Raw genomic sequence first — 24,572 nt, forward strand, 5'->3', positions numbered from 1 at the left:
CTGGATGACACTTGCCTGTTTGCCATTGTGAGTCACAGAAGAGAGGATGGTCCTCAAGGTCTTGAAGCCCATCGCAATGTCCAGCAAATGAGCGGCAAAGAAGAAGTTATTGTAATGCCCCAGAATCGACATGGTGGTGTACCAGATCAGGTAGAGGTAAGACTAGAGATCAAAGACAACACGTTATTGTCCAGGAATAGGATAATCTTCCTAACATTCTCAAATCTGAACCGTACTCACGTTGTCCGTCATCACCACCCCCATTTTCCAGATGTGGTACTTGGTATCAATTGAGCTCAACCTGCAATTCAAACCAAAACATGACTGAATACTTCAATGCTCCTTAAAATCAAATGTTTTTGGGTCCTGTCAGCTCACCAGGACAGCAGGGAGGCTTCCTTCACCACGGCCTCTTCAGTGGGATCAAAGTCCAGAGCACTCTTATCCAGACCCAGGAGTTCAGCTATGCGCTCGGCCCCGTACAGGTCACCGTATTTATTGATGACCTAAAAGAAGACAGTGGAAATTGTGGAATACAAGCACCGTAAATGAGTAACAACACAAGTTTATTGTGATTCTGCTTACCTTCCTCTTAACAAATTTGTCCCAGTAATTGTTAGGGAAGGACCTGAAAGACAGGTAAGTTAGTTTTTAATAATAAAATCAAGTACAAAATCAAGTAATAATGGATGTTAACAGATGCATGACAATAATTAATGGATTCTGAAAAATCTGAAAAATTAATGGTTTGTCTTATATTAAAATGTAAAAAATTGTAACAGGTCACCATTCATTTTTTAATTACATTTGCCTTCACTGTTTCTTTTTAAATGGTTTAAATATATTTAAGTTACAAATATTGCAGCCTCTCAATACATATTAAATCATAAAAGTACCATAAATTATACTTTAAAAGAAATTTTAAAATGCTGTTTAAAATAGTTTTGCATTGTACTTTTGATTGAAAAGTAAAATGTTTCTTTATGTTGATTATGACTTTTTTTTCTGTGAAAATGTTTCGATATGTATATTTATTGTAAATTCTAGTACAGCATATCAACTTTCCACAGTATTTAATGCCATTGTACATACACTACAATTCAATAGTTTGGGGCCAGTAAGATTTAGAATTTTTAAAGAAATTAATACTATTTTTATTCAGCAAGGACATATTAAATGAATCAAAAGTGACGGTAAATTTATGTCACAAAAGATGTGGTATGTGTATGTATGTGGTGCTCAATGCTATTGAATTTTTTTTTTTTTTAAACACTGACACTGTATTGTAAATGTAACATAAGGGACTGAATAAAAGGCCCTGTTTACACCCTGGTATTAAGATGCGGTTTGGTTGATCGGATCACAAGTGGATGATGCAAAATACAGGTGTAAACTGGGTCGTTTGATGGTGAAACGGTGAAAACGTTTCAAGCTTGTCCACTTTCGACCTCATTCGACCGGATTGCTTTCGTAGTATAGACACTAATGTGGTTGAATGTGTTCGAACAGCCACAAAAGACCATCTACTGACCTAACTTGTAAACATTTTGGGAAGCACGCAAGCCAGACAGGATTTAAACTTTGTCGGCTGAAGACCCAAGTTTGGTTTGAAGATGAAAAAAGTACTAAGCAACTAAACTAAGTTTGTCATGGTCTTACGGCTATTAGAGCAGAAACAAAAGTTGCTGCTCTCCGTATGTTTTTGTGCCGTCTCTAGTCGCATTCATATGTAAATTGCGCAAGCTTACTGTATTTCATCCATTAGACTGAAAGATCTGAAAAAGCTCCCCTTAGACCCTCCCCTCGAAAAAATCAGGACAGAAGTGGCTGAAAGTGGACAAAAGAGACGGATTAAAACACCAGGTGTAAACCGGAATGTGTCTCCCTCATCTACTTGTGATCCGATTGACCAAATCACTTGGGCCTAAGAGAATGTCAAAAGTGTTTCTTACGGAGTTGCAATGACCAAACGATCCCACTGTCCTTTGATGTCATCATCAGACGGCTGCTCGGTAATATACAAACCATCAAACTCAAGCTTCCTAGCGATCTCCTTCTCCCGCTTGAACACGACTAAAGGAACCTAAAGTGAAGAGAAAACAAGGACACAAATCATGGACACTGTTGTGCAGCATCTGGCTTTGACACTCTTGATCCTGATAAGTATAACCAAACTAGAGGAAACGGGATAAACCTTAAGGTAGTAATATCCAAAGACACAGAGCAAGGAGATGACCGTGTGCGTTATAGCCAAGAAAGTCAATGTGGGAGCCATGTAGCCAGTGCTCTCCTGAAGAATGAAGTATTCTTCCATTCCTTCATCATCTTCATCACCCTCCTCCTCTTCTCCACCCCAGGATCCCTCCTCCTCGTCCTCGTCATCGAAACCTCCAGTCACCTTCAGAGTGGCAATATTCAAACGTGTTAGAAAGCAACTACAAAAATGTCTTTTATACTATAAATGTCTTTATAAGCACAATTCAAGTTAATAGAAAAGTAATTTGCATGACACCTTGTAGAAGAGCAGGATGAAGTTGATGGCGAAGGCCACAAACAGAGCCAGAAAACGAAGGTTGTAGAAATTACGAGCCAGGTAGTTCTACAGAAAAGAAGAAGTCAACTTAAATTTTTCATGTTTGCCACTTTAACAACATTTCCTGTTTAACGAAAAAGCTTTTTCTTACTAGTGTTTTGGTTTTGTAGACTTCAAGCACTGCAAAGAAACTGGCCATGAATGCTGGAGCTTTATCTTTGGATGAGCCACGTTTGGCTTTTGGAGCTGGTTTTTCTGCTGCTGGTTCCTCAGGCGTTTCCTCTTTAACCTTGTCTTCTTTCTCCTGATTCTCGGTGCTAATAGAAACATTGCCATGTCAGAACATTTTGACAAAAGAAATAATATGACAATATCTTATTACAATAGTCAACTTACTCAGCTTTCTCTGGCTCAGATTCTGGCTTCTCTGCTGCTACTTTCTGTGTAATAAAAAAAAACAGTATACTTTCAAAAAAAATCACACCGTACGTCCGCCTTAAGTGCAAGTTGCTTTCAGTTAAGACCGCTCAAACATGCATTTTAGTCTGGGACCAGGCTTAAGCCTTGTCTGTGAAACCGGGCATATAAGATACAAACCTGGCTTTTCTTCTTCTCAGCAGGGGCACTTGCTTCAGTCATGACTTCACAGACATCGCCCAGACCGGGTTCTGCTCCATGCTTGCCTTCTTTCTTTACACCAGTATTAAGTAGATCCATGATCGTATCCGGCTCCAGCTTCTCAGCACCAGCACCGGTCATCTGCACCATATCTGCCGACACCACCAGCTCACTGCTCTCAGTTTTTTCTGCTTCCAGTACATCGCCATGGATCCCAAACTGTGTTGGATCAGGCATATTACCCAAAATATCTGTCACTTTCATGTTTTTAGCTCCCTCTACAAAACCCCCTCCAAACATGGAGGACCAAATTATATGGAAGAACCCGAAGATGATGCCAAAAATGCCTTTGAAGAACCCGGTGAAGAGCATCCAGAAGAAGGAGAAGAACCCTGTGATCATTTCTCTGATGGTCAGCTTCTTGAATTTCTTAAACTGCTTCTTCATACTCTTAAATGTCAGCATTTGACGGAAATTAGACATGCTCTTCTTCACAGAGACGCAGGCTGCCGTGAAGGCCGAGGTGGATTCAAGAGATGCGTCTTCCTCCTCAGACAAGCCTTCAAGCAGGCTGTGCAACTCTTCCTCTTCTTCCTCCTCAGGTCGTTCTGCGGCATCTGGCTCGGAGATCTGAGAGGCCAACTGCATTTCAAAAATGGTGTCCTCACAGAAGTTTACAAATAACTCCATCTTCTCGCTCTCACCACCTTCGTTGACCACATCGAAGATGAACTGTCGTTTGGACTCTTTGACTTGTGGCTTCTCCCATTGGGTTCTGCTAGACTCGCTGATCTCGAAGTAAACCCTCTCGATCCTCTTGGCACCACCCATGATCTCAATACGGCCCAGGTACGGCTCAAAGTAATTGAGCACGCTTTCAGCCAGGTCTAAGAAGGTGGCCAGGCGCGAGTCGTGAGGCATGTGTTCTGAAAGGTTAGTGAGAAGCACAACCACGTTGAAGCCGATGTCCTTGGCTGGTTCATGGAAGCGTTCCACAAACTCCTCGTAGTTGAATACGTCATTTTCATCTGCCTCCACACAGGAGAGAAGAAACTCGATTTCAGACTGTGTGTATTGCTTCTGGCTCTCCATAGACTTCTGGAACTCCTTCTTGGATATAACGCCTTTGCAATCTGGGTCATACTCCTTGAAGTTATCAGATGTAGTGAGGTCCTTCAGTTTGAGGAACATGTCGAAGAACTTGAGGATCATTTCCACATTGCTGGAGGACTCCACTAAAGTGTCGACCATCTGCTTACCGATAGTTCCATTCACCACATTACCTGTAACATACAGTTGACGCATTAACCATTACTAGTCTCTCACTAGCTCCATTGTGATGTTTGAAAGGTCAATACGCTCTCACCCTCAAGAAGAGATAACATCATGACCACCATATCCTTCTGCAAATCCATCAGTTCCTTCAATAACTCTATTTGACTAGAATCCTGAAACAAATGGACAATATTCAGTTTTGAGAGACATCATCTTTGGTAAAAGCTAGACATTAACAGTGCCCTGACAGGTTACCTGTGACAGTTTCATTTGCATGTTTGCGAAAACGTGCAGGAACCCAACCACCGCATCCCACAACCTGCTGTGTGCCAAACTCTGCTGATTCCCGATACAAGGGCCCTAAAAAGAGGAAATACAGTATTATGAAATGCAGAAATCCATTGAAATCTAACATGCGCTGGTGCACTGGTGTAGAGTATATGCATTACCTGAATGTACTCAGTGAGTGAGTTAAAGATTTGTTTGGCTACTGCCAAAGCTTTGGAAAAGTTAAGTTGCCCAGCCTCATCCATGACGTCTTTCCCAGAGTAATACCAGTAGAAATCGCTTATGGATTCCTGGTAGTGAAAACAAGCACAACCAATATTACAGACTGAAGTTGAGAAGATTCATGGGGATTCAGAACTATGTTGTTCTCATATATAACGCGTCTACAAATGTATTTAGTTTGTGTTACTTGTAGACGTAATAGGTAGTCCACAGTGCTAATGATGATGTTGACTGTAGTAGTGTTTCCAGTCTGGGTCCGCAAGAAGTTTTGGAAATCTGTAAAGGAAATAAAAAATTTCAACAATGTTTCACCAACAATTTGCTGCAAATTAAATATATTACTTTCTTTAAAAAGTAATTACATTTAGAAAAATATATACTTGTATATTTATATTTGTTATATAAAGATATAATATAAAAACTATAATATATATATATATATATATATATATATATATATATATATATATTTATCTTACCATTATTGTGGCCCTCGCACAGAAGTTGCAAAAACCTGAATAGATCCTTTGTAAAGTCATCATTTTGTAGTACTTTGGAACCTTAAAACATGAGAGAAAAATTTCATTATTTCTGGGCCATATGGTTAAAGCAAAACTAAATAACAAATTGATATCAGTCTCAAGCAAGCAGGTGACTAGCACATATTTTGGGAGCTTGCTTCACTTAGGATGAGGCTCGTAACACCATCCCAAGAGCTGACTGGAGAAAGAAAAGCTTGTCGATTAATACACAGAAATTTCAAGAAGCTGGGTTAGCGAGGTAACTTTCACAAGGATGGTGTACAGTATATTTGCTGGAGATACAAACAGATTATACTGGAACTTGACAAAAATAGTGCTATATTTTGTAGAATTGAATTATTATATACTGCACACATAAAGAGGAGATCCTGTTGTTTTTATTATGTTTTACACAATGTCATACTTGTGAAAGTTAGTCATGTGAAGAACCAGCTTTGTGAAATAGCCACAGATTCACGGCCTGGCAAAGCTCTTTGCTCATTTTGTAGCTGTGTTCTAATGTTTAGCTGAGTGTACGCCTATTTTTTTTTATCATGTATTCATCTTTTTCAACAAAGTATGAGTACAGATGATTCATAAAGTTCACAAGGAAGAAAAAATTGTCCCATTGAGTGTACTAGTTTAGTAAAGGGAGTTAGGTAAATGAGCCTGGCTTTGGTCTTAGTTCTATCTTAATACTATGTCAGCATGCATTAGCCTCTACAAGCACTGAAGAGTAGTACATTCATATCACTAGTAGCAGGAGAAGAGAAACGTTACAAGAAATGGAGACATGCCAGGGAACAGCATTTAGAAATGAGTAGCTAAACTTTATTTACCCCGCTCTCTCATGTTGCCTGCAATCCAGCATAAAATGATGGAAAACAAACACAAAGAGAGCAGACATAAGCAAATGGAGAGAGACTGAATTTCAGAAAGAAAAAAGAAGAGTCATTAAACTTTTAGTCAGAGGATGGACATGCAGTTACAGATGTGAACAGAGACAGACTTCAGACGTGTTTCATGAAATGTAAGACCTGGCTTTTAATTAGATGCAATCTATAACAATGAAACTAAAGTTGGACTACATACTGTGTAACACATACAGCATATTATTCACTGGGATTGGGACAAGGCTTTATTTGTTTAGTTGTGAGTACACAGTCATCCTGCAAAATCAGTAGTTAAGGAAGGTGTTAGTATTATTTCCAGTGCAGTGATTTCAATCATGTTCTGTATCACACTTGATATCCGATGCCTTTCATATGATATATCTGATGCCAAAGGCGACAATATGGCTAATAAAATAAAGCTATTAGGTTACACTCATCGAGCCTTTCAAGAATATGTCTAGGTTAATATTTATATATAAAATGTATATATATATATATATAATATGTTGTATGAAGTTGTATGAAAAAACAGTAATCTTCATTACAGTAATGCTGAATTTATTTAAAATGTAACTTATTACATCATGGACATTTTTGTTCCAAATTAAATTAATTAAATTTGTTTAATAAATCTGGACGAAATGATTCTCATTATTTATAGTAATTATAATCTAAGGAGAAAAATCATTGAGAATAATACAAATTGCAAACATCTGGACGGATTACAGTATGAGGATGACTTGTCAAGAAAATAATGTCACAATGCAACAAAAAAATTTGTTTCAATAAACCAATGATGATTTCTTTATTTTTTGTGCACAGCACCATCACACCACTGTGGTCCTTCATTTCACCTTTGAAGATGAAGCCCTTTAATTACTGGATAATAAAACATGTAGGGCCCTATCATACACCCGGCGTCATTTTCATGTCCTACGCCACGTTGTTTAAATAGCAAATGTATTTGAGCCCTTTTGTGCGCCCATGGGTGTGCTGGTCTGAAAGCAAGGTGTGTTCAGGCGCATTGCTATTTTGAGGCAACTGAAATAGACTGCGCCATTGACCGCAGTATTTTTGTAAATAGCGAATCTGCACATTATGCCCAAAACACACCCATTACTCATTAAGAGAATAGGGACAACCCTTTTAGACCATGCGCCAGGCGCGCCAACCTTTTTTCCCGTCGATAAACTAGAAAAAGTGGATTCGGACACGGCCTATGTGCACTTGCGCCGTGCGCTTTAGACCATGTGCTTAGATCGTTAAAATAGGGCCCCTAATGTTAATGGTATCCCATAGACATTTGACATTGCATGAGAAGAATACTGCAACTTCCACTGTTGCAGTGAATCCATGTACACACATTAACTATACACTTCACAAAGTTATCAGGGTGCAGCGTTTGCCAGCTAGCCAAAGGAAGGACCAGAACTGGTACCACTTTCAATCCTGACAGTACTAAAAAAGGCAAAACTTTTGTCTGTATTGTAGTATAATGGCAGGACAGACATTATGCAGATGTTGTTATCAAATACATGAACTAATTACTCATTGTATTCATTAAAAAATTGCAGATAGAGAAGAATAAAGTTTATTGGCTTACTTGACCCCTCTTCAGTCATCATTCCAAGACTCTCTGCTTTATTTTGCCTTTCAAACGCATTCAAATCCAGCACACTGTCAGAGATAAAGAGATACTGTCAAAATGAATAATCACAGTAGGGTCAAATGGATAATCGGTGCAGGTCTGTGTTCACACCCACCTGCAAGACATCATCAGTCCAGATAAACTTTTAAAGAAGCCGGCATCTCGCTTTTCCTTCAAATAATCCAGCATTTTCTGAAAAATGATAAATTACAAGTATTTACTGAGCTCAGTATCCTCTGTGGGACAAAAGAACATGATCTGCCCAGTCAAGCTCTTTACCTGCTGGACAAGAACGTTGCCTCCGTTTAGGATAGAAATACCCAGTTTAAGGGTGCCAGTCACCATAGGACCAAGTCGGCCTGTAAACAAACAAATGCTGCTATAGAAAATCAAATGGATTACGAGAGAGAGCGAAAGCAGGTCAGAAATAGAGAAAGTGTACCTTTACTGGCACTGATCATCTGTAGGACCATTTGAGCAGCCCCACGGGCGTGAAGTCTGGCCTGCTGGTACAGAATCTTCTGCTTCTCCATTTCTTTTTCCTGTGAGACAAGACAAACGCATTCAAATTGTTTTGTGTGACAATACAGATTGGTACATTGATAATGAGGTACACAGTAAGACATTGTCCTTTATTAATATTTTCCATGATCCCTTTTAACTCAAAAGGACAAGAAACCAGCAAATAAAGAGAAAAGGTCAAATAAAATAACAATTTAAATAAAATAGATTAAGAAAAAAAGTTCTGTTCTGACAAATATTATTTGTTGTCAGTTACCAGTGAGCAACGTAGGCCTTTAATGTAGTTCAAAACGGGATCCCAAGTCTTATAAAGGATTTAAGTGAGCCAGAGAGCGAGCATTAAAAAAGTCCTGTATCCACCAGTCATGTGTCAGGGGAGAAGCATGCTTCCACTTAAGAAGGATAGCCCGTCTGGTCAGGACGGTCATGCCTGGCACATATGGAAGAGGAGTGTACCTGTTCATATGCATTATTTTTTAATTCAGGAATTGAATACCTCAAAAGTTTTTTCTTTTCCTTCCTCTTCTTCTTCTTCCTCATTCTCAGCACAGCTCTGTAAATTAAAATATTGATTGATTGAATAGTAACTCTTTAAAACAATCACAGTATAATTTAGAAGGATTAACTGGATTCAATACAACACTGACTTTTGCCATCATGTCAGCATATGCAATAAAGAGAGGATCCTCTTCTAGGAAACTACAAAAACACAGTAAGAAAATCAGCTGTTTATCCATTATTAAATGAACATGTATTTACTTCTATAATCTTTACAGCACATAATATGAAAACATCACCTTCTCTCCGTCAGAGCATTGTGACTGAAGTGAAGGATGAGCTGATGAAGAGGGTCTGGGTGAACTTCAGCTTCCTCTTCCTCTTCTTCCTCTACCACAGCCATAGGAGTTTTCTGCAGGAAGAGCCACTTAAGTTATAAAGACTGCACCTCCCATAATCTGTTAATCACCAGCTTTCTCTCTAACTTGACTCCACACAAGCAAATATAAACTTTTTTTTGTTGCTATAATCAGAGTTCTAATTTGATAAACCTTGGTTTCTTTAACACCAGTCATTTATATTTTTATAAGCACACCCACCAGCTGAAATCAAAATAAAGCAAATGACGATGCACTAACACACTCTGACACTTCAATCACTCTCTCACTAAAACCATGCTCATCTGCTCCACTGCCAGTGTTATGCTGAATTCAGAATTTATGAATTAGCTCCCTTTTAATCAACGAGTGTAAATTTGAGTTCAATAGCTCATGTCCCAAGGGATGATTAACTGGAATTTGAAATTTGAAATTATTGAATTGCAATACACATTTCATGTGTCCAACACAACTACAAAATGTTCAAGAGCAGATCACTTCATGAAGTCTGACATTTTGAACTGGCAAATAAAGTATACATTAAACATTATCTAATGGTTTTGGAAATATCTCATGTTACGTGTGTGATAACATGGATAATTCATCCTGAAAAATGAAATGTATATAAACCTATGAATTCATTGCCATTCTACTTCTTTAAAATCTAATTACAATTACTTTCCGCATCTTGCTCAACTTTTTTAATTTAGGAGCTAAATTCTCAATTCTAAATGGTGCACAACCTTGAACAAATAACTTGTATAGTGTTACAAATCAAACCGTAACATCACATACATCAAAAAAGCTCATTAAAAACACAACGGAAAATCTGTTCTCCTCATTATGAGAATAAACACGTGACACTTTATGCAAATTAGTTTCATTCCAGTCATTTTCAACATTACGACTCCAATACTTTTGCTTCCTGATCTTGTGACAGGGGTTTAAATTAGACATGCAGATATTTTACACGAAGACACACTTAAATGTAATCGGGATCAGTGTCTCTCTGTTCAGGTCCTGTGAAGCCACTTTAAATTAACATTTGAAAACCTCAAAGAAAGAAACTACTTCTATGTTACTTGGATCAGATGTGCTGCACAACTGGGTTAAAATTGGTTGGATCCTGGAAGTCCACTGAGCCTGAGCTGAGAAACACTTGTTCGGATGACATCGTGGTCTGAGCATGGTCATGGGGTCTGGTTGGATGCTCCAGAATTACACAAGGACCAATGACCAGCTCAGGATGAACATGCAAATTCACATGGAGACACGGCAATGGAAATGGCTTTGCAGTGTATGTTAAGTGTTACATAATGACGTAAATGAACTTGTTTCATTATTAAAAACAAATATTAAATATTACTAAAAGGGTGTCTTCATAAGATTTTAACAATGAGCGCCCAATTATCCCATTAAAAATAATAATAATATGAATTAATTCCGTTACATATTTCATTAGTGCTCAAAATATTTCCAGCTCACTAATGAATAAATATATTCTTATTTAAGACGCACAAATCAGGTGGGTCAATTTAGAGCGCAGACTAAACTTTAGCTGAGACATGATCTCTACATGAGGTGAACATGCCACCGACTCTCACAACAGAGACTTACGAAAGAAAGACGACACCCAAAGAACAAATCAGAGCGTCGCGGGGAACGTCCGCCCCCTTACCAAAGCTGCGCTGAAACGGACTGCTTTTCTAGTGAGATGGCGGGTTCTGAGGCTCAGCCGAAACTCATGCATGCCTTGGCTGCTGTGCCTCGGTCTGTAGTGTGTCACGCAACCAGCAGAGCTGAACACAGGCCAGGATGAGTACATGAGGCAGGCAGAGACGTGCTCCCGCGCCTGAGCAGGCACGGTGCTGGCCGCAGAGCATTCGGCCGCCGAGAAGGCACCAGCGGGCACACACAGCACACGGGGCAGCGCTGATGCCAGCCCGGTACTTACTGCCAGGTCCTGCACTAGCCTCTCCTCAAAGGAGTACTCCTCTGTCTCTATCCAAAGTCTCTGATAGCCACTGAGGAAGAGGTTAATTGAGCGATGCCTGAGAAGTGGGGGGGGAGAGGGAGGTTAAGAGGAAGATGAGGGAAGGAGGTGCATTCTGTGGTGTGAGAGGAAGATGTACAGTCCATGGCCTGATCTGACTGGTCACCTTAATGAGGACTTCCATGAAAGCACGGCTACCATCTAAATGATCACTGTTGCATGAAGACTTATCACAAAGTAGTACTCATCAGGTGAACAACCTTCCACCCACTCTGAAACTGCCTGTCGCTACGTAAAGTTAAGAGGCCCGTGGGAAACGGAAGGTGACCATTCAGAGTGGCGGCGCTAACTGTATGCTTGTGCTCAGCCCTTAGCTTGGAGGATGGAGGAGGAGGAGGTTGGGATCATGAGTTCTCTTAGTCTCACATTACCGTTAGCATGGAGAACAGACGGTCAAAGCTGGAGGTATGGTACACCTTTTCCAGCCAAACGTACCGATAGCCATTCAGGAAGTAATTATTATTTTTGTATCTGAAGTGTGTTATGGAGACAATAGAAAGGGACAGGTTTTAGGAGGAGGAAGAAAGGAGCATGGAAAAACACCAATAAAACACATTTAAACAATGACACTAGAGCAGGGGTCTCTAACCTTATTTCATTTAAAAGTTACTTTTTAAAAATGAAAATGGCTGAGAGGTACAGTTGTTTGCATCAAAATTTCATATCACGGTAATAGTAACCAAAATGCTTACGGTTATCGTAATATTGTTAAATTGTGCTGGAAATGAAATGATAAATCTATAAAATGATAAACCTCACATTTCAGCCTTTAAATCGTTTTTATAAAAAGAGTCAAAATGATAAATCATAGGCATTTTATGTGCTCCATTAACAGTTCATAAACATAACCAAATTGTACATTATTAGAATGCACATTATCTTATTTTCCATCTACAGGTTAAAACTTACAACAAACATTTGGTCCGATTTTCGCATTGGTCTAAGCAAAAACGTAAATCCACTATCTGCAAGTAGGTGGCGTTTACGGAAGAGAAGAAATAGAGCTCCTTCCTCCGTAAAGGGATAGTTCACCCAAAAATTATTTACTCAACCCCAAGTTGTTCCAAACCTGTATTTCTATCGATAGAATTGTGATCATATTGTTCAAAATATCTTCTTTTGTGTTCAGCAGAAGATAGAAATTCATACACATTTGGAACAACTTTAGGGTGAGTAAATAATGATAACATTTTCATTTTTGGGTGAACTATCCCTTAACCTCTGTAAAGCAGTGCTGCACTTATAAACAACTTTATTAGGCATAACACGGATGGAAGATGAAAAGCAAATACCACTTTTCTGAAGACAGTTGGTTCCATCTTAGATATTCATTCAGTCATTCATTCAGTCATTCATCTACTTTCTCTTAGCACTCTGCCTACCGTCATGATTTGACAAAAACAAAGCCTACACGAGTTTCTAATTTTGCTTAATGCTGAACAATATTTACCACAAATTTTTCAGATCGCGATAATCAAATACGGGTTTAATGTTAATTAAAATATGAAACAATAATTTTTGTTCTGAATTTTAAAAGAGCAACTTGGATGGAAAAGCCAAGAGGCTCAAGTTACTGTATTGCAACCGCCGCAAATTAGGCACACGCATCTTTAGCCTATATTTGTAAAGAAAAACTCACTCTCCTATTCCTCATGAAAATAGCATGTTTTTTACGCTGTCTTTAATCATCCAGATGTAAACGAAGTTTTCTAGCTAATACTGCCTTGTAGCCGTATAAACATGATGACATGCTTGAGTGAAACTTCCTGATTCCCCTTTTATTGGTTGTTATTCTGTCATATTGTAATTACATCTGCAGGTTCATAAATAAAATAAAATAAAAATGTCAAATAAATACTTGATTTGCAATGATGGGGGTGGGACAACGGTCTATATTAGCTCAATCTGACTGGATGAAAAGTACGGCTGTGTCCGAAATCACATACTCTCGAGTAGATAGCTTCCTTATTTTGAATAAGTAATTACTTCATGACCGCTAAAAAAACGTATCTACATAGCTCGAATGTGTGTAGTATGAATGTAATCAGGACATACTACATTCGCCATGTTATCGTTATCATGTGACCTACCAGCTTCAGGTGCGTTGCTTCACTGCCATTCACAAATCCTCTCCCGTGGCCTCATGGGATGGTAAAGTGTCCATCGTATGCACACTTCAGAATCTCGCCGGAAGTAGTAGGTCATCCGGGTACTTTTTATCTACTCTTTTATGAGTACTGTGAATTTTGACATACTTTTGTCATATACTGTTTTTCGGCTACTATATAGTAGGGAAGTATGCGATTTTGGATGCAGCCATTGTCTTGGCGAGCTACCTCCAATCAGGCCACGAGCTACTGGTAGCTCACGAGTGACGTGTTGGAGACCCCTGCACTAGAGGGAGTACGGAATGCATTCAGATGCATTTGGAAGGAAGGAATAGCTATCAAGGAAACTTTCAGAAGTATCTACTGTCCATTGAGTCAGTACATTTTAAAGCTGAATGCTGTGAATGTATATTGCAAAGTTGGAATTTTAATACAAAGGCTTCCAAGAACATACCTTGGTAAGTTGTAGAGTGGTGCCATTCGGAAACAGGCCACTACGGCACGCTTTCGTTGCTTTGACAGCAGCTTCTGAAACACCATCTTCTTGTTCCTAAGTGGCAGCTCAACCTGAGAGTGAAATAAATGGTTAATAAAAAAAATCAGTAATCACACTGGGAAGTAAAACATTCATTTATAAGTCTACTTGGTGTTGATGACAAAACAGACTCACTAAATAAGATCAAGATAACATCTTTTGGATAAATCACAATTTGGAGTTCATTTGGAGTTCACAGTAAGTGTCTGGTCATGATTCAAAATACAATTAATAAAATGAGGGTTGTTGACCGATTAAAAAAAGATCACAGAGTTATAAATATATTTTCACATTAAATCTCCAAATTGACATAGAAGAAACATAAAGACAGTATTTTACATTTTCAATATTTGTTTAATGGCATTTTATTTATAAAGGCCTACTATGAATGACGGCTAAATTATCACATTAGTTTTATTTATCATTTATTGACAATTACAGAACATTACACAACTTTTAATTTAAGTGTACCTAAAACTTAAAAGCTGTGAGCGGCGCATAGATAGTGTGATCATACACTGTAACGCTAGCCGAAGGATGTAAATGAAAGACATTAGCATAGCTATTGTACTTCAGGAAGTAAAAAAAAAAAAGTATGCTGTGTTAATTATTTTTAATTAACATAACGTTTTAAACAGCAAATATTAATTGCAATAATGAATGTTTTATTTTCCCAGACCTACTTAAAATGTTACATTTATTAGCATAGAGTATGTAGAAATTAACATGAACCTAGAATAATAAATGCCGTTAAGGTATTTTTTATTGTTAGTTCATGATAACTGATGCATTAACTAATTGAACCTGTTAAGTGTTAAGTGTTTCCCAATAAACAAGGTTGCTGACCCGGTGTAGGCAGATGTGTAATGGCATTATATGAGCATGGTGGATTTAATTTGTATGCCTATTGTACCTGTTCAAGGTAGTAGACAGCAGCAGAGATGGCCTGAACTCTCTCCACATTTTGCTCAGGGTCTGGAGCTCCCTCACTCTTCACCACAACATCTTTATAGAGGTTCAGCTGCCACTGCACTGCTGGATCTGCCGACTGTGATGAGACAAGAAAAACCAATAAGCCAATGTCAACATTTCAGCATCTAATCATGTATGTTAGACTTTGCTACTCCAGACCTTCTCCTGAAGATGGAGGTTCTTCCTCAAGTAATCCTTAACCTCATCATCTGTGTCTTTCTGTTAAAGGGAGATATTGTTAGAGGCTTGTTGGAGATCACTTTATCGAGAATAATTAAGACAACAACACATACACTCACCAGACTGTACCGGATCTTGGCGAGGGATATGAGCTCCTGGTCTCCAGGAGTGCACATGTTCAGGCCAATAGGCAGCATCTTCTTGTGAGCTGCTACAATAAGTGAAGTCTGGATGGAGTACAACTCTCCTTTTCTTTTTTTTCCTCTTCTTTCTTGGTCCTGACCTCCAGACTAGTTTTACAAAGCAATATATCTTAAACACATATGGCTCTATAGATCTTATAATGGCTTTTTGTTTTCATGAGAACGTTTACTGGGTAATTAGCCCAGAGCTTTTGGGTACAATTTATTATAGCGGACAATTACTTCATAAACATACTCACCTTTGACATCTTCGTCTTGCTGTCTCCAGTAAGGAATGCCAGGTTGTTAATTTCATTTTGCACCACAAAATTTTGCTCTTCCCTTTTAAAGTTCTATGGACAAAGAGCAGAAACAGCTTTTGGAAGTCTTTTATTTGCAAGTCCTTAAAATTATTCTTTGGAGCAATAAAGAGAACTCACATGAGATTTACACCAAAGGATGAAAATCTCCGACACCATTTTGAAAAGTTCAGTTGAATCTGAAAGTGGTTCCTTCAGCCATGTGGATCTAGATTGTCAAAAGAGAGATGGTCATTGTTTTGTTTTCATTCTTGTTTATTGAAAAAGTTTAGCAGCTCCCTCACAGGTTGTGGCATAAATACCTATTGTTGTCCACATAACGAATGAGCATCGGATAGAAGGCATACAGATCCCTGCAGAGAACAGCAAACTCATCCAGAATCTGCAGTTCAGCTTCCTGAGTGTCTATCCTGCTTTCAGCCTTCAGCAGCTCCTCCTCGGTCACTATCTTCACTGTTTTCTTCTTCAGTTTCTCCAGCGTTGGCAGGAAGTGCGCTCTCAGGAGATCTGCGCTAGCCCTGCTAATGATCGGCTGGGTGTATACTACATATGAGGGAGTTGACAGATATTTGAGAATTGTCCTGATATTTTGCAATCATCCTGTATTAAAGCAGGTTAAACATAATTTCAAATTCACCCTCACCTGCAAGTCTTTTCATCCAGGGGGCGTTATCAATGCCAAGGTTGTTGTTTAGAATCTTGAGGATATTGCCCAGGATGAGGCTGAGATGCTCAGATGTGACAGTTGTGCAGCAATTGGCATCAACTGGGGAGTTATCTGGACCTTTTTCCCACCAGTAAGACAGGTAGTTACACAACATGGGAAGGATGACCTCGATGACCTGTGGCATCTCTGTATAGCGTGCTCCAGATTCAGAAATTTCCCCAATGTCCTTCATTAGGCCGTCTAGATGAGGCATCTCATGACACATCTCATCCACGGTGTCTGGCATGCTCAAAACTGTAAAACATTCAGTATTAGGGCAGGGAATTTTTGAAATCATGTTTTTTCTTTAAGAAAATGAATAAGCCACTGTCATCAAAAGACCAATTTGCCTATTATGATTGGCTGCAAATGAACCATATTTTCATTGTATGGTTTCTTACTGAATTCCAAATGATTTAAAATAGTCTCAGATTCTGAAAAATATATACTCACTAGCTCGTTCTCTTGGTGTCTTGGTGTTGAAGACAGATTGGGGATTGTGCATATTTAGGTGGGGTTCCAGGAAAGCAACAGGCATGGCTCCAACCAGGGTAGATAAACATTCACCCAGCGACGGCAGCTGTCTGTAAAAACCAACATATTGGTCTCAATTTCAAGAAGAAATGGATAGCTCCACCAGAAAAAAAGTTCCCTCAGAAATAAAGTTTTTTGTACTTTTCCACATAGATGTTCTTGCCACTGCCCAATGAGTACAGGCTGGTCAGGATGCGGTAGCAGGACAACTGAATGTCATCCACTAAAACACACAAGGGCAAATATTTTGAGGAATATAATGATTTTAAGAGCAAATAGTGGCATGCAAATCCACTTTTTCTGGCTGGACTGGTTGCACTGTATGTTTTTGATTCACTAAAAAGAACCAATTCATGAGACTAACATCATAGCTCACTTACATAGCAGCTCTGCTCCAAACTGGTGTTGGGTGATATGCTGAAAGACAACCGTCAGGATGGGCAGCAGGGCCACTGAGGTGTAGTTGATGATCTGGGTAACGCCCTTCATTTGAGAGCGTGACTGACCCAACTTCCCTAGCTTCAAGTTCTCCAGAGTCTTCTCCAGGTCTTCCGCTGCATTCTCGAAGAAAGTCCTGATACCAGCCTTCACCAGCTCTGAGCCAGACTTCATCACAGTCCTACAGTAAGAACAGAATCAGATCAAAACAACTTAAGACATCAATCGCCATTGACTGATTCGTATAGCACTATTTGCAGATTTTGCTCTCTACCTGAAGTCCAGTGAGCGTGACAGGATGTGTAAGCAGCTCACCATGGTGGTGGAGTCACTTCCTGAAAGAACAAACAGTCTTAAATCAGTGAAATGAGGTATAACCAAGCAAAATGAATTTGAATGCTCTGAGATGTCTCACCAAAGAGTGAAATCCTATGTCTGACAAGGGCTGCCAGCTTACAGAAAAGACTAAGAAAGAATGGTTCAAGTTAGTACTGTCCATAAAACAATTATTGCATCCAAATATGCACTCTACTTTGCTACGCAATATACAACCCTCTCTCCCTTCTCAGGACAAACATATATGATAAACATTAATAATGATATGGATTAATATCGTCTCATTCTAAATAACAGTTGTAACAGCAGCACCTGGTGATCATCTCCTTCTCTTTGTTGGATGCGTAGCCACTGCTGCTAAGGTTGATGTTGGGGGTTGACAGGAAGTACATGCAGTGGTTCTTGAAGTACTGTTCTATGAGGGGCAGCAGAACCTGTGTTTTAACCGATCAAGAGAAAAACCTTTTAAAATCTGGCCTCTAAATCCCATAAAATATGAAGTTTGAAGACTGTTCTGCAAAGAGTGTCTGCTTGAAAACGGAATGCTACCTTAGCAAAAAACTTGATCTCTTGATCATGGGGAGATTTGTCTGTCTTCCCACTGGAAGCCATAGCCTCTAAAAAAATGTTATGCAAAGAAAACAACTGATCAACTTTTTATGTAAACATATCAATCTTTAATTGTTTTCAGAATATTTGTCATCTTTTCTCACCAAGATGGGCGATAAACTCCTGTGCAGAATCAACGTAACTCAAGAGCCTCTTGAGGAACTTATAGGCAATCCTTTTTTCCATAGAAGAGGAATCTTGCTCCAGGTCCTTCAGACCTCTGCATACAGAAAAAAACCCCATTAATAAAGAGATCACAAACTGTTGCACACTTCATGTGCTTCAAGACCCAGATTGTAAATCAACTGGCGACCCCCACAGTACTAAAATTGTTTGTTGTACAAACGTAAGAAAAATGTCCTTAATATAAAATATGAAATATTACTCATAGTGCAAACACTGGGCCAAATATTGTGTATATAATTATTATTATTATTATTATCTGAATACCTCTTATCTCTGTTTAGTATCTAAGTTTCATTTGGATTATTTATATAATTTGGATGTATTGGGTTAGTTTTTGAAATAATTATCTTTTGCTTACCAAGGCGGCATTTATTTGATCAAATTTACACTACAGTAAAAAGTAAAAGTAATTTATTGTTATTTTCAGCAGCCATTACTCCAATTTTCAGTGTCTCATGATCCTTCATAAATAATTCTAATATGCTGATTTGGTGCTCAAGAAACTTTTTTCTATTATTATTATCAATGTTAAAAACAGTTGCGCAGTTGAATATTTTTTTGTGAATGAATAGAAAGACTAAAAGAACAGCATTTATTTGAAATAGAAATATTTTGTAACATTATTAAAATATAAATGCACCCATGCCAAAAACAAGTACCATTTCCTAAATCTGATTATACAAGAAAAACATTGTTAATGCACTGACCTGCTGATGGCATATCCATTGACCTGAACAAATTTAAAGAGCTCCTGGGCCTTCTCTCTGTCTCTGTACTTCTCCTTCGCTGTCAGCGTGTCGTACGGTACCAACAATGGATGATTTCCTCCTCCTTTCAATGACAACACACAATGAGTCAATGCACCTGGGACTGCTTAGACAGGATTGAGCCAAACAGACTTTTCCAGGAGAAAAGCGTCACCTTTACTGTCAAGTTCCTTCTTCTTCTTCTTTGCCCAAATGTTGTGGTAATTTTCTGCAACTGTTTCAACCATTGCCTGTTGAAATGATTAACGGTTTAATACACAGCAAATGAGATATCTATTGTTTTTAACAGTCTGATTCACACTTGCCTGTAGTTCCCTTGATAGAATAACATTTTCCAAATCTTGTGGGGCTGGATTAAACTCACCCTGTAAAGTGAAGAAGAGGCAACTCAATGTCCTAGATGCATTGATTTGTTGATTAACACTATAAAGAAAGAAACTCTGTCCTCCGTTACCTGTGAGGACTCTGATGTTTTGCGTTGTTTTTCTGTTTCCCTTTGCTGCGACCTGGCCTCTCCTTCTCTAGTCCTCTCAATGTTCCATCCCATTGCCAACATGCTCTTTAGAGTCTCTTTCACAGGGTAGCGATACGTCTCCCTTTCCTATACAAAGTGACAGATTTCAATAGATTAAACTTTGTATGTTAGAGACAAAAGTCAAAACAGAAAATGTATGTGTACCTTTTCACTCAGTGCTTTGTATGGTTTCAGAAGCGGATGAGTTTTAGCTTTGTCATCTAATTTATCACCCGCAGACCAGCCAAGAGCGATCTATCACCATACAAGATAAAACAAGCAGTCATCTTTTGTCTAATTCAACAGAAGAAGAGTTCTAGTGACACAATGAACACGCAAGATTAATGGGATGAGTTTTAACATTGTCCAACCTTCTCAGAGGACCATTTCTCATGAGTATGCTCCGCAAACTTGCTTGCAATGTAATCTAGTTTTTCAGGGAGCGAGATGCTGAAAAACAAAACGGTATGTAATGAAGTCCACATAAAGTTCAAATGAATGATGCAATTTTCAGTGTTTCTATGGTACTTACTTAGCAGTGCTAACAGGCTGGGGGTCGAAGTTGCCTTGCGCATCCACAGAGGCCTGCTTAACTAATGTGGAACCTGGGCTGGAGTCCACGTAGTCAGGTGGTAATGCACTGGCTATGGCACTCAGACACGGCATGGACATTTTGAAAAGCTCTGCATCATATTTCTGCAAGACAGAATATGGAGTCAAAGAGCAAGGTTTGATAATATCTTTGTGGTTTAATTCATTTAGTAAAATAACTTTTAATTACATTTGTAGTGGGGCTATAAATGTAGTGTTTTCATTTATCGTTATTAATTATATAAAAAATAATGTTACCAGAATTATTCATTCTTCCTTAATCACACTACTACCAAAAGGTAGGCGCATTTTTAAAAACTGAATCATATTAAAATTAACAGCTTAAATTTTTTTTTTTTTTGAAAAACAGTGAGACTTGACAGGATGACCTCAGAAGTGTACCTTGACCAACAATTGAAAAATTATTGCAGACTTCCAAATCAACCTTTTTAATGTCTATTCAATGCATTTTATGTCATAATAATTAATAATAATTTGTATTACAAGTCATTACTATGAATACATTGTTTGTTTGATTGACACACCAAATTTACACTGAAGTATGTTTTGTACCTTTTGAGATAGAGAGTCAAAAAGTCCCCAGAAGAGTTTCTTGGTGAGGTGGAGTTCCTCCTCTGATGCCATTCCATAGCTGCCCAGGCCCGTTGGCAGACAGTAGTACTTCCAATTCTGCTCATAGTGATTCGTCAAAAGCTGCGAGGATAAACAGATATGTGGATTAGGCTGTCAACATTCAGGATACATTAAATAACATTCAAGTATTGTCTTGGGTAAAAAAAAAAAAAACTAGAATAAAGGTTAATTTTATATTTGGATTTAATTTAGGGAATTGTATTGGTTCACAGTTACTAAATAATTCAATGTTGTGTGGTCTACCAAGCACTCTTCTGATAACCTTGCCCTGTGGTAGGGGTGAGACAGCTACCACCAGAGAGACAAGGTGCTTACACCTGCCTATCAAAGGCTCACGATTAGGAGGATCTGTGGTGACTCATATTGACAGCTGCATAAGGTAATGTGTAATCCAGATGCTCTGTGTGTTTGCAGGGTGTGTGAAGCTGTCAAATCACAGAAGCTATAACTGTGAGTCGAGTGACCTCACTGTAATGAAGAGGAACTTTTCACCAGGGATGAAGTGTGCCCCGTTATCAGGTAAACACAATGACAAAATGTGTCCCTTAATGCAATTAGCATGGAATACATCTTGTGGGTCAGAGTGCATCTGGCATACTTGATTTAGCTCTTTAAAATGTCAAAAATGTGTTTGATTACACTTTTTTTCGTAACAACACTCATCTCCACCATTTGATCATCATTTGATGAATCACTGCTGACATGATAAACAGAAAATGTACACAACATCTCTTTTAATGTATTCTATTTGTGAATATGGTGGAACTTACATAGTAATTTAAATATGTCACATTTGCATTTAAAAGAATGACTATGACTTTATTTAAATAGTCACGTTGCACAGTTGCAGTGCTATTTTAGTGCATTTAAAACCTTAGTAGAATTGCATGTGGCTAGTGAATAAGATTCAGGTTTTGTGCTGAAACTATGTTTAGTGAATTTGCCTCTTAAAGGGGTCATATAATGGTACATGCACTTTTACAAGTTGATTGTACTGAAATGTGTGTTGGCAGTGCCTGTACACAACCATCATAAAATAATAAAAATCCATCCAGTGTTTTTTTTTAAATCTCCTTATATGTTTCCCCCCCTCTCAAATCAACCTAGTGACATCACACGGTCGGACGCCCCTCCCACGATTGTTGATTGACAGCAGCGTTTCAACACAGACCCGCCCTCGCTCGTGAGCGAGCTGTCAATCATAGTCCGCTGGACATGAGCTGTCTATGAGCAGAATGGTGTCTAAGCGATTGTGGTGTTCTGTTCTTGGGTGCAATAAGGAACACAGCAGTCATTTTGATGTTCCTAAATCCGAACAGCTGAAGACGCAGTGGCTGAGTTTTGTTTTCGAAGGAATATTTCCCAAGATCAACGTCAATGTTTTCATGTTTGCGCGAATCATTTCACACACCAGACTGCTTTATAAACGAGGGTCAGTATAAAGCTGGTTTTGCTAAGACGCTGCTCCTGAAAAAAGGATCGGTACCAACTATTCGTGTTCCTGCTGCACCTCCAGAAGAAGAAGTGAGTGTAACGTTTTATTAACCTTTATATTAATATGTATATTAATCTTTGCAAATCGCGTGCTGCACGCTTCACGATGAATGCGACTGTTCACATTACGGCATGTTTTCTATGGACGACGTTCTCAATATAATTCATAATCCCACGTTTATAATGAACAACGCGTTATGGTTATTGTGTTACAAACGGTGTACATGCACAGAACAGAGGGGCAGGGTGAGCAAAGCTCATTATCATTTAAAGACACATGCACTTAAACGGCGTGCTGAAAACTGAGCTGTTTTTGACCAGGTAAAATGAGTGTTTTCTTACAATACTAATGAGAATTTTTAATTAAAGTATATTACAAACTTTTAATTTAGACCCTAAGAATCATATTAGCTTGTACAAAAATGGCATTATATGACCCCTTTAAGGTTTTATTAACGGAGCCAAAGGGTAATAAGGATGAAATGTACGCTACCATCGTGGGTCAGTAAGTTACTTTTTTTTAAATAATTTGGTTAAGCAAGAATGCATTAAATAGATCAAAAGTGACAATACATTTATAACTGTTACAAAAGATTTCTATTTCAAATAAATGCTGTTCTTTTGAATTTTCTACTCATCAGTCCTAAAAAAACATCAATAATTAGAAGAAATGTTTCTCAAGCTCCATATCAGCATATCAGAATGATTTCTGAAGGATCATGTGACACTCAAGACAATAAAATATATTAGATTTAACATTTGTGATGCTGTGAAAATTATTTTTTAATTGTAATAATATTCAACAATATTATTGTTTTAATCAAACAAATGCAGCTTTGGTGAACATAATAGACTTCTTTTAAAAACATTCCAAAAAAATCATAACAACCCCAAACTTTTGAATGGCAGTGTATGGACATTTATGGTTCACTAGACTCACATTAATGGGCATCTTGCAGTACTCTGTAAGCTGTGGGACATCAAACACAAGACGACGCAAAAGTTGCTGTAGCATTGACGGCCGCAGATGCCTGTAGAAAGTACAAACATATATAAACATGTATAGACAAAGTATAAAGTATAACATCAGATGATACCTAACCTCTAATTGAGAGTTATCTATAGCATGAAAATGCAGTTTGAGTTTTCACTGAGCTGAGGAAACCATCCCAGCCTCTCAGCTAAAGGTTTTTTAAAGAGGTTCTTACATGCAGATGGCCATTAGACATTCATCAATAGCATCTCTCTGTGCCTTGGTGAGTGATCGGCCCTTTGAGAGGCGATAGATGGTGTGAAGCGTAGAGTCAACGAGCATTGCATGGTGCTCAGTGTGAGCGAACAGATGAGCACAGCGGGTCAACAGAGGAAGCACTGCGGATCCAACGTAGCGGTTCATGGCCAGGGCTGTCTCGGTAGTCCTGAGCACCTCCTGATGAACACAAAATAACACGAAAAACAAATCAGGCAACTGAGTTGTATGTTTACATTTTTATAATTATTTAATTATATTATAATAATGCAAAACTACTACATGCATTCTTAATACTATACAATCATTCAAATTAAAGAGGTTAAATATTCTTAAATATACTTTTTGCTACTGCTAAATCACTATGTTAAATGGTTGAAATCACATTAAACTTTTAGGCTTTTTTTTACACAAAGCATGATAAATTTATGTCTGCGACTTTTCTCTGTTTTTCTCCGCAGAGCACCCTTACCGAGTCCAGGGAGGCTGAAGCTCGCAGGTCTGGCAGGAAGCCAACCTCAAGCAGGTGCAACAAGAAGCTTTGGTCGTCAATGCCATAGACACGGTCCAGGAAAAGCACCATGGGCGCCTTGTGCTCTGGACAAAAGCTGGCATTCATATCTGGCTCCGTCACAGTACCATCTAAGCAGCCGAAAGAGTTAAACAAAAAGACATTAGGGTTATAATGACTGCGGAACAAGAAGCACAGATAATGAGACACGTAGGGATGAAGATGACATTGAAAGAGT

General features: G+C 38.5%; 1 protein-coding gene across 4 annotated transcripts in view; it reads right to left on the bottom strand.

Annotated features, from left to right (window-relative positions):
- ryr3 (ryanodine receptor 3) overlaps positions 1-24,572 on the bottom strand; it is an 87,121-nt gene that overhangs the window by 4,154 nt on the left and 58,395 nt on the right. For 2 of the 4 annotated variants that reach the window (XM_084431616.1, XM_084431613.1), the window contains 51 exons: positions 24,296-24,465; positions 23,783-24,003; positions 23,515-23,605; positions 21,000-21,140; positions 20,368-20,531; positions 20,207-20,285; positions 20,001-20,090; positions 19,776-19,922; positions 19,627-19,686; positions 19,476-19,551; positions 19,262-19,385; positions 18,473-18,588; positions 18,309-18,376; positions 18,072-18,193; positions 17,839-17,888; positions 17,698-17,758; positions 17,366-17,604; positions 17,127-17,208; positions 16,905-17,035; positions 16,389-16,706; positions 16,048-16,288; positions 15,866-15,953; positions 15,686-15,778; positions 15,363-15,533; positions 15,223-15,282; positions 15,005-15,139; positions 14,011-14,123; positions 11,350-11,446; positions 9,318-9,430; positions 9,168-9,219; positions 9,017-9,073; positions 8,441-8,540; positions 8,278-8,357; positions 8,114-8,190; positions 7,954-8,027; positions 6,297-6,314; positions 5,416-5,496; positions 5,124-5,212; positions 4,876-5,004; positions 4,682-4,786; positions 4,518-4,599; positions 3,131-4,434; positions 2,930-2,973; positions 2,685-2,850; positions 2,513-2,599; positions 2,195-2,398; positions 1,953-2,083; positions 586-628; positions 379-506; positions 241-301; positions 16-162 (listed from right to left, as the gene is read on the bottom strand). In XM_084431616.1, coding sequence (XP_084287742.1) covers positions 16-162; positions 241-301; positions 379-506; positions 586-628; positions 1,953-2,083; positions 2,195-2,398; positions 2,513-2,599; positions 2,685-2,850; positions 2,930-2,973; positions 3,131-4,434; positions 4,518-4,599; positions 4,682-4,786; positions 4,876-5,004; positions 5,124-5,212; positions 5,416-5,496; positions 6,297-6,314; positions 7,954-8,027; positions 8,114-8,190; positions 8,278-8,357; positions 8,441-8,540; positions 9,017-9,073; positions 9,168-9,219; positions 9,318-9,430; positions 11,350-11,446; positions 14,011-14,123; positions 15,005-15,139; positions 15,223-15,282; positions 15,363-15,533; positions 15,686-15,778; positions 15,866-15,953; positions 16,048-16,288; positions 16,389-16,706; positions 16,905-17,035; positions 17,127-17,208; positions 17,366-17,604; positions 17,698-17,758; positions 17,839-17,888; positions 18,072-18,193; positions 18,309-18,376; positions 18,473-18,588; positions 19,262-19,385; positions 19,476-19,551; positions 19,627-19,686; positions 19,776-19,922; positions 20,001-20,090; positions 20,207-20,285; positions 20,368-20,531; positions 21,000-21,140; positions 23,515-23,605; positions 23,783-24,003; positions 24,296-24,465 — 6,920 coding nt within the window. The remainder of the gene's footprint in view (positions 1-15; positions 163-240; positions 302-378; positions 507-585; positions 629-1,952; positions 2,084-2,194; positions 2,399-2,512; positions 2,600-2,684; positions 2,851-2,929; positions 2,974-3,130; positions 4,435-4,517; positions 4,600-4,681; positions 4,787-4,875; positions 5,005-5,123; positions 5,213-5,415; positions 5,497-6,296; positions 6,315-7,953; positions 8,028-8,113; positions 8,191-8,277; positions 8,358-8,440; positions 8,541-9,016; positions 9,074-9,167; positions 9,220-9,317; positions 9,431-11,349; positions 11,447-14,010; positions 14,124-15,004; positions 15,140-15,222; positions 15,283-15,362; positions 15,534-15,685; positions 15,779-15,865; positions 15,954-16,047; positions 16,289-16,388; positions 16,707-16,904; positions 17,036-17,126; positions 17,209-17,365; positions 17,605-17,697; positions 17,759-17,838; positions 17,889-18,071; positions 18,194-18,308; positions 18,377-18,472; positions 18,589-19,261; positions 19,386-19,475; positions 19,552-19,626; positions 19,687-19,775; positions 19,923-20,000; positions 20,091-20,206; positions 20,286-20,367; positions 20,532-20,999; positions 21,141-23,514; positions 23,606-23,782; positions 24,004-24,295; positions 24,466-24,572) is intronic. The other 2 variants (XM_084431615.1, XM_084431614.1) reach the window with 1 other exon arrangement.

The sequence above is a fragment of the Rutilus rutilus genome (genome assembly GCF_951802725.1).
Source record: "Rutilus rutilus genome assembly, chromosome: 15".
Taxonomy (NCBI): domain Eukaryota; kingdom Metazoa; phylum Chordata; class Actinopteri; order Cypriniformes; family Leuciscidae; genus Rutilus; species Rutilus rutilus.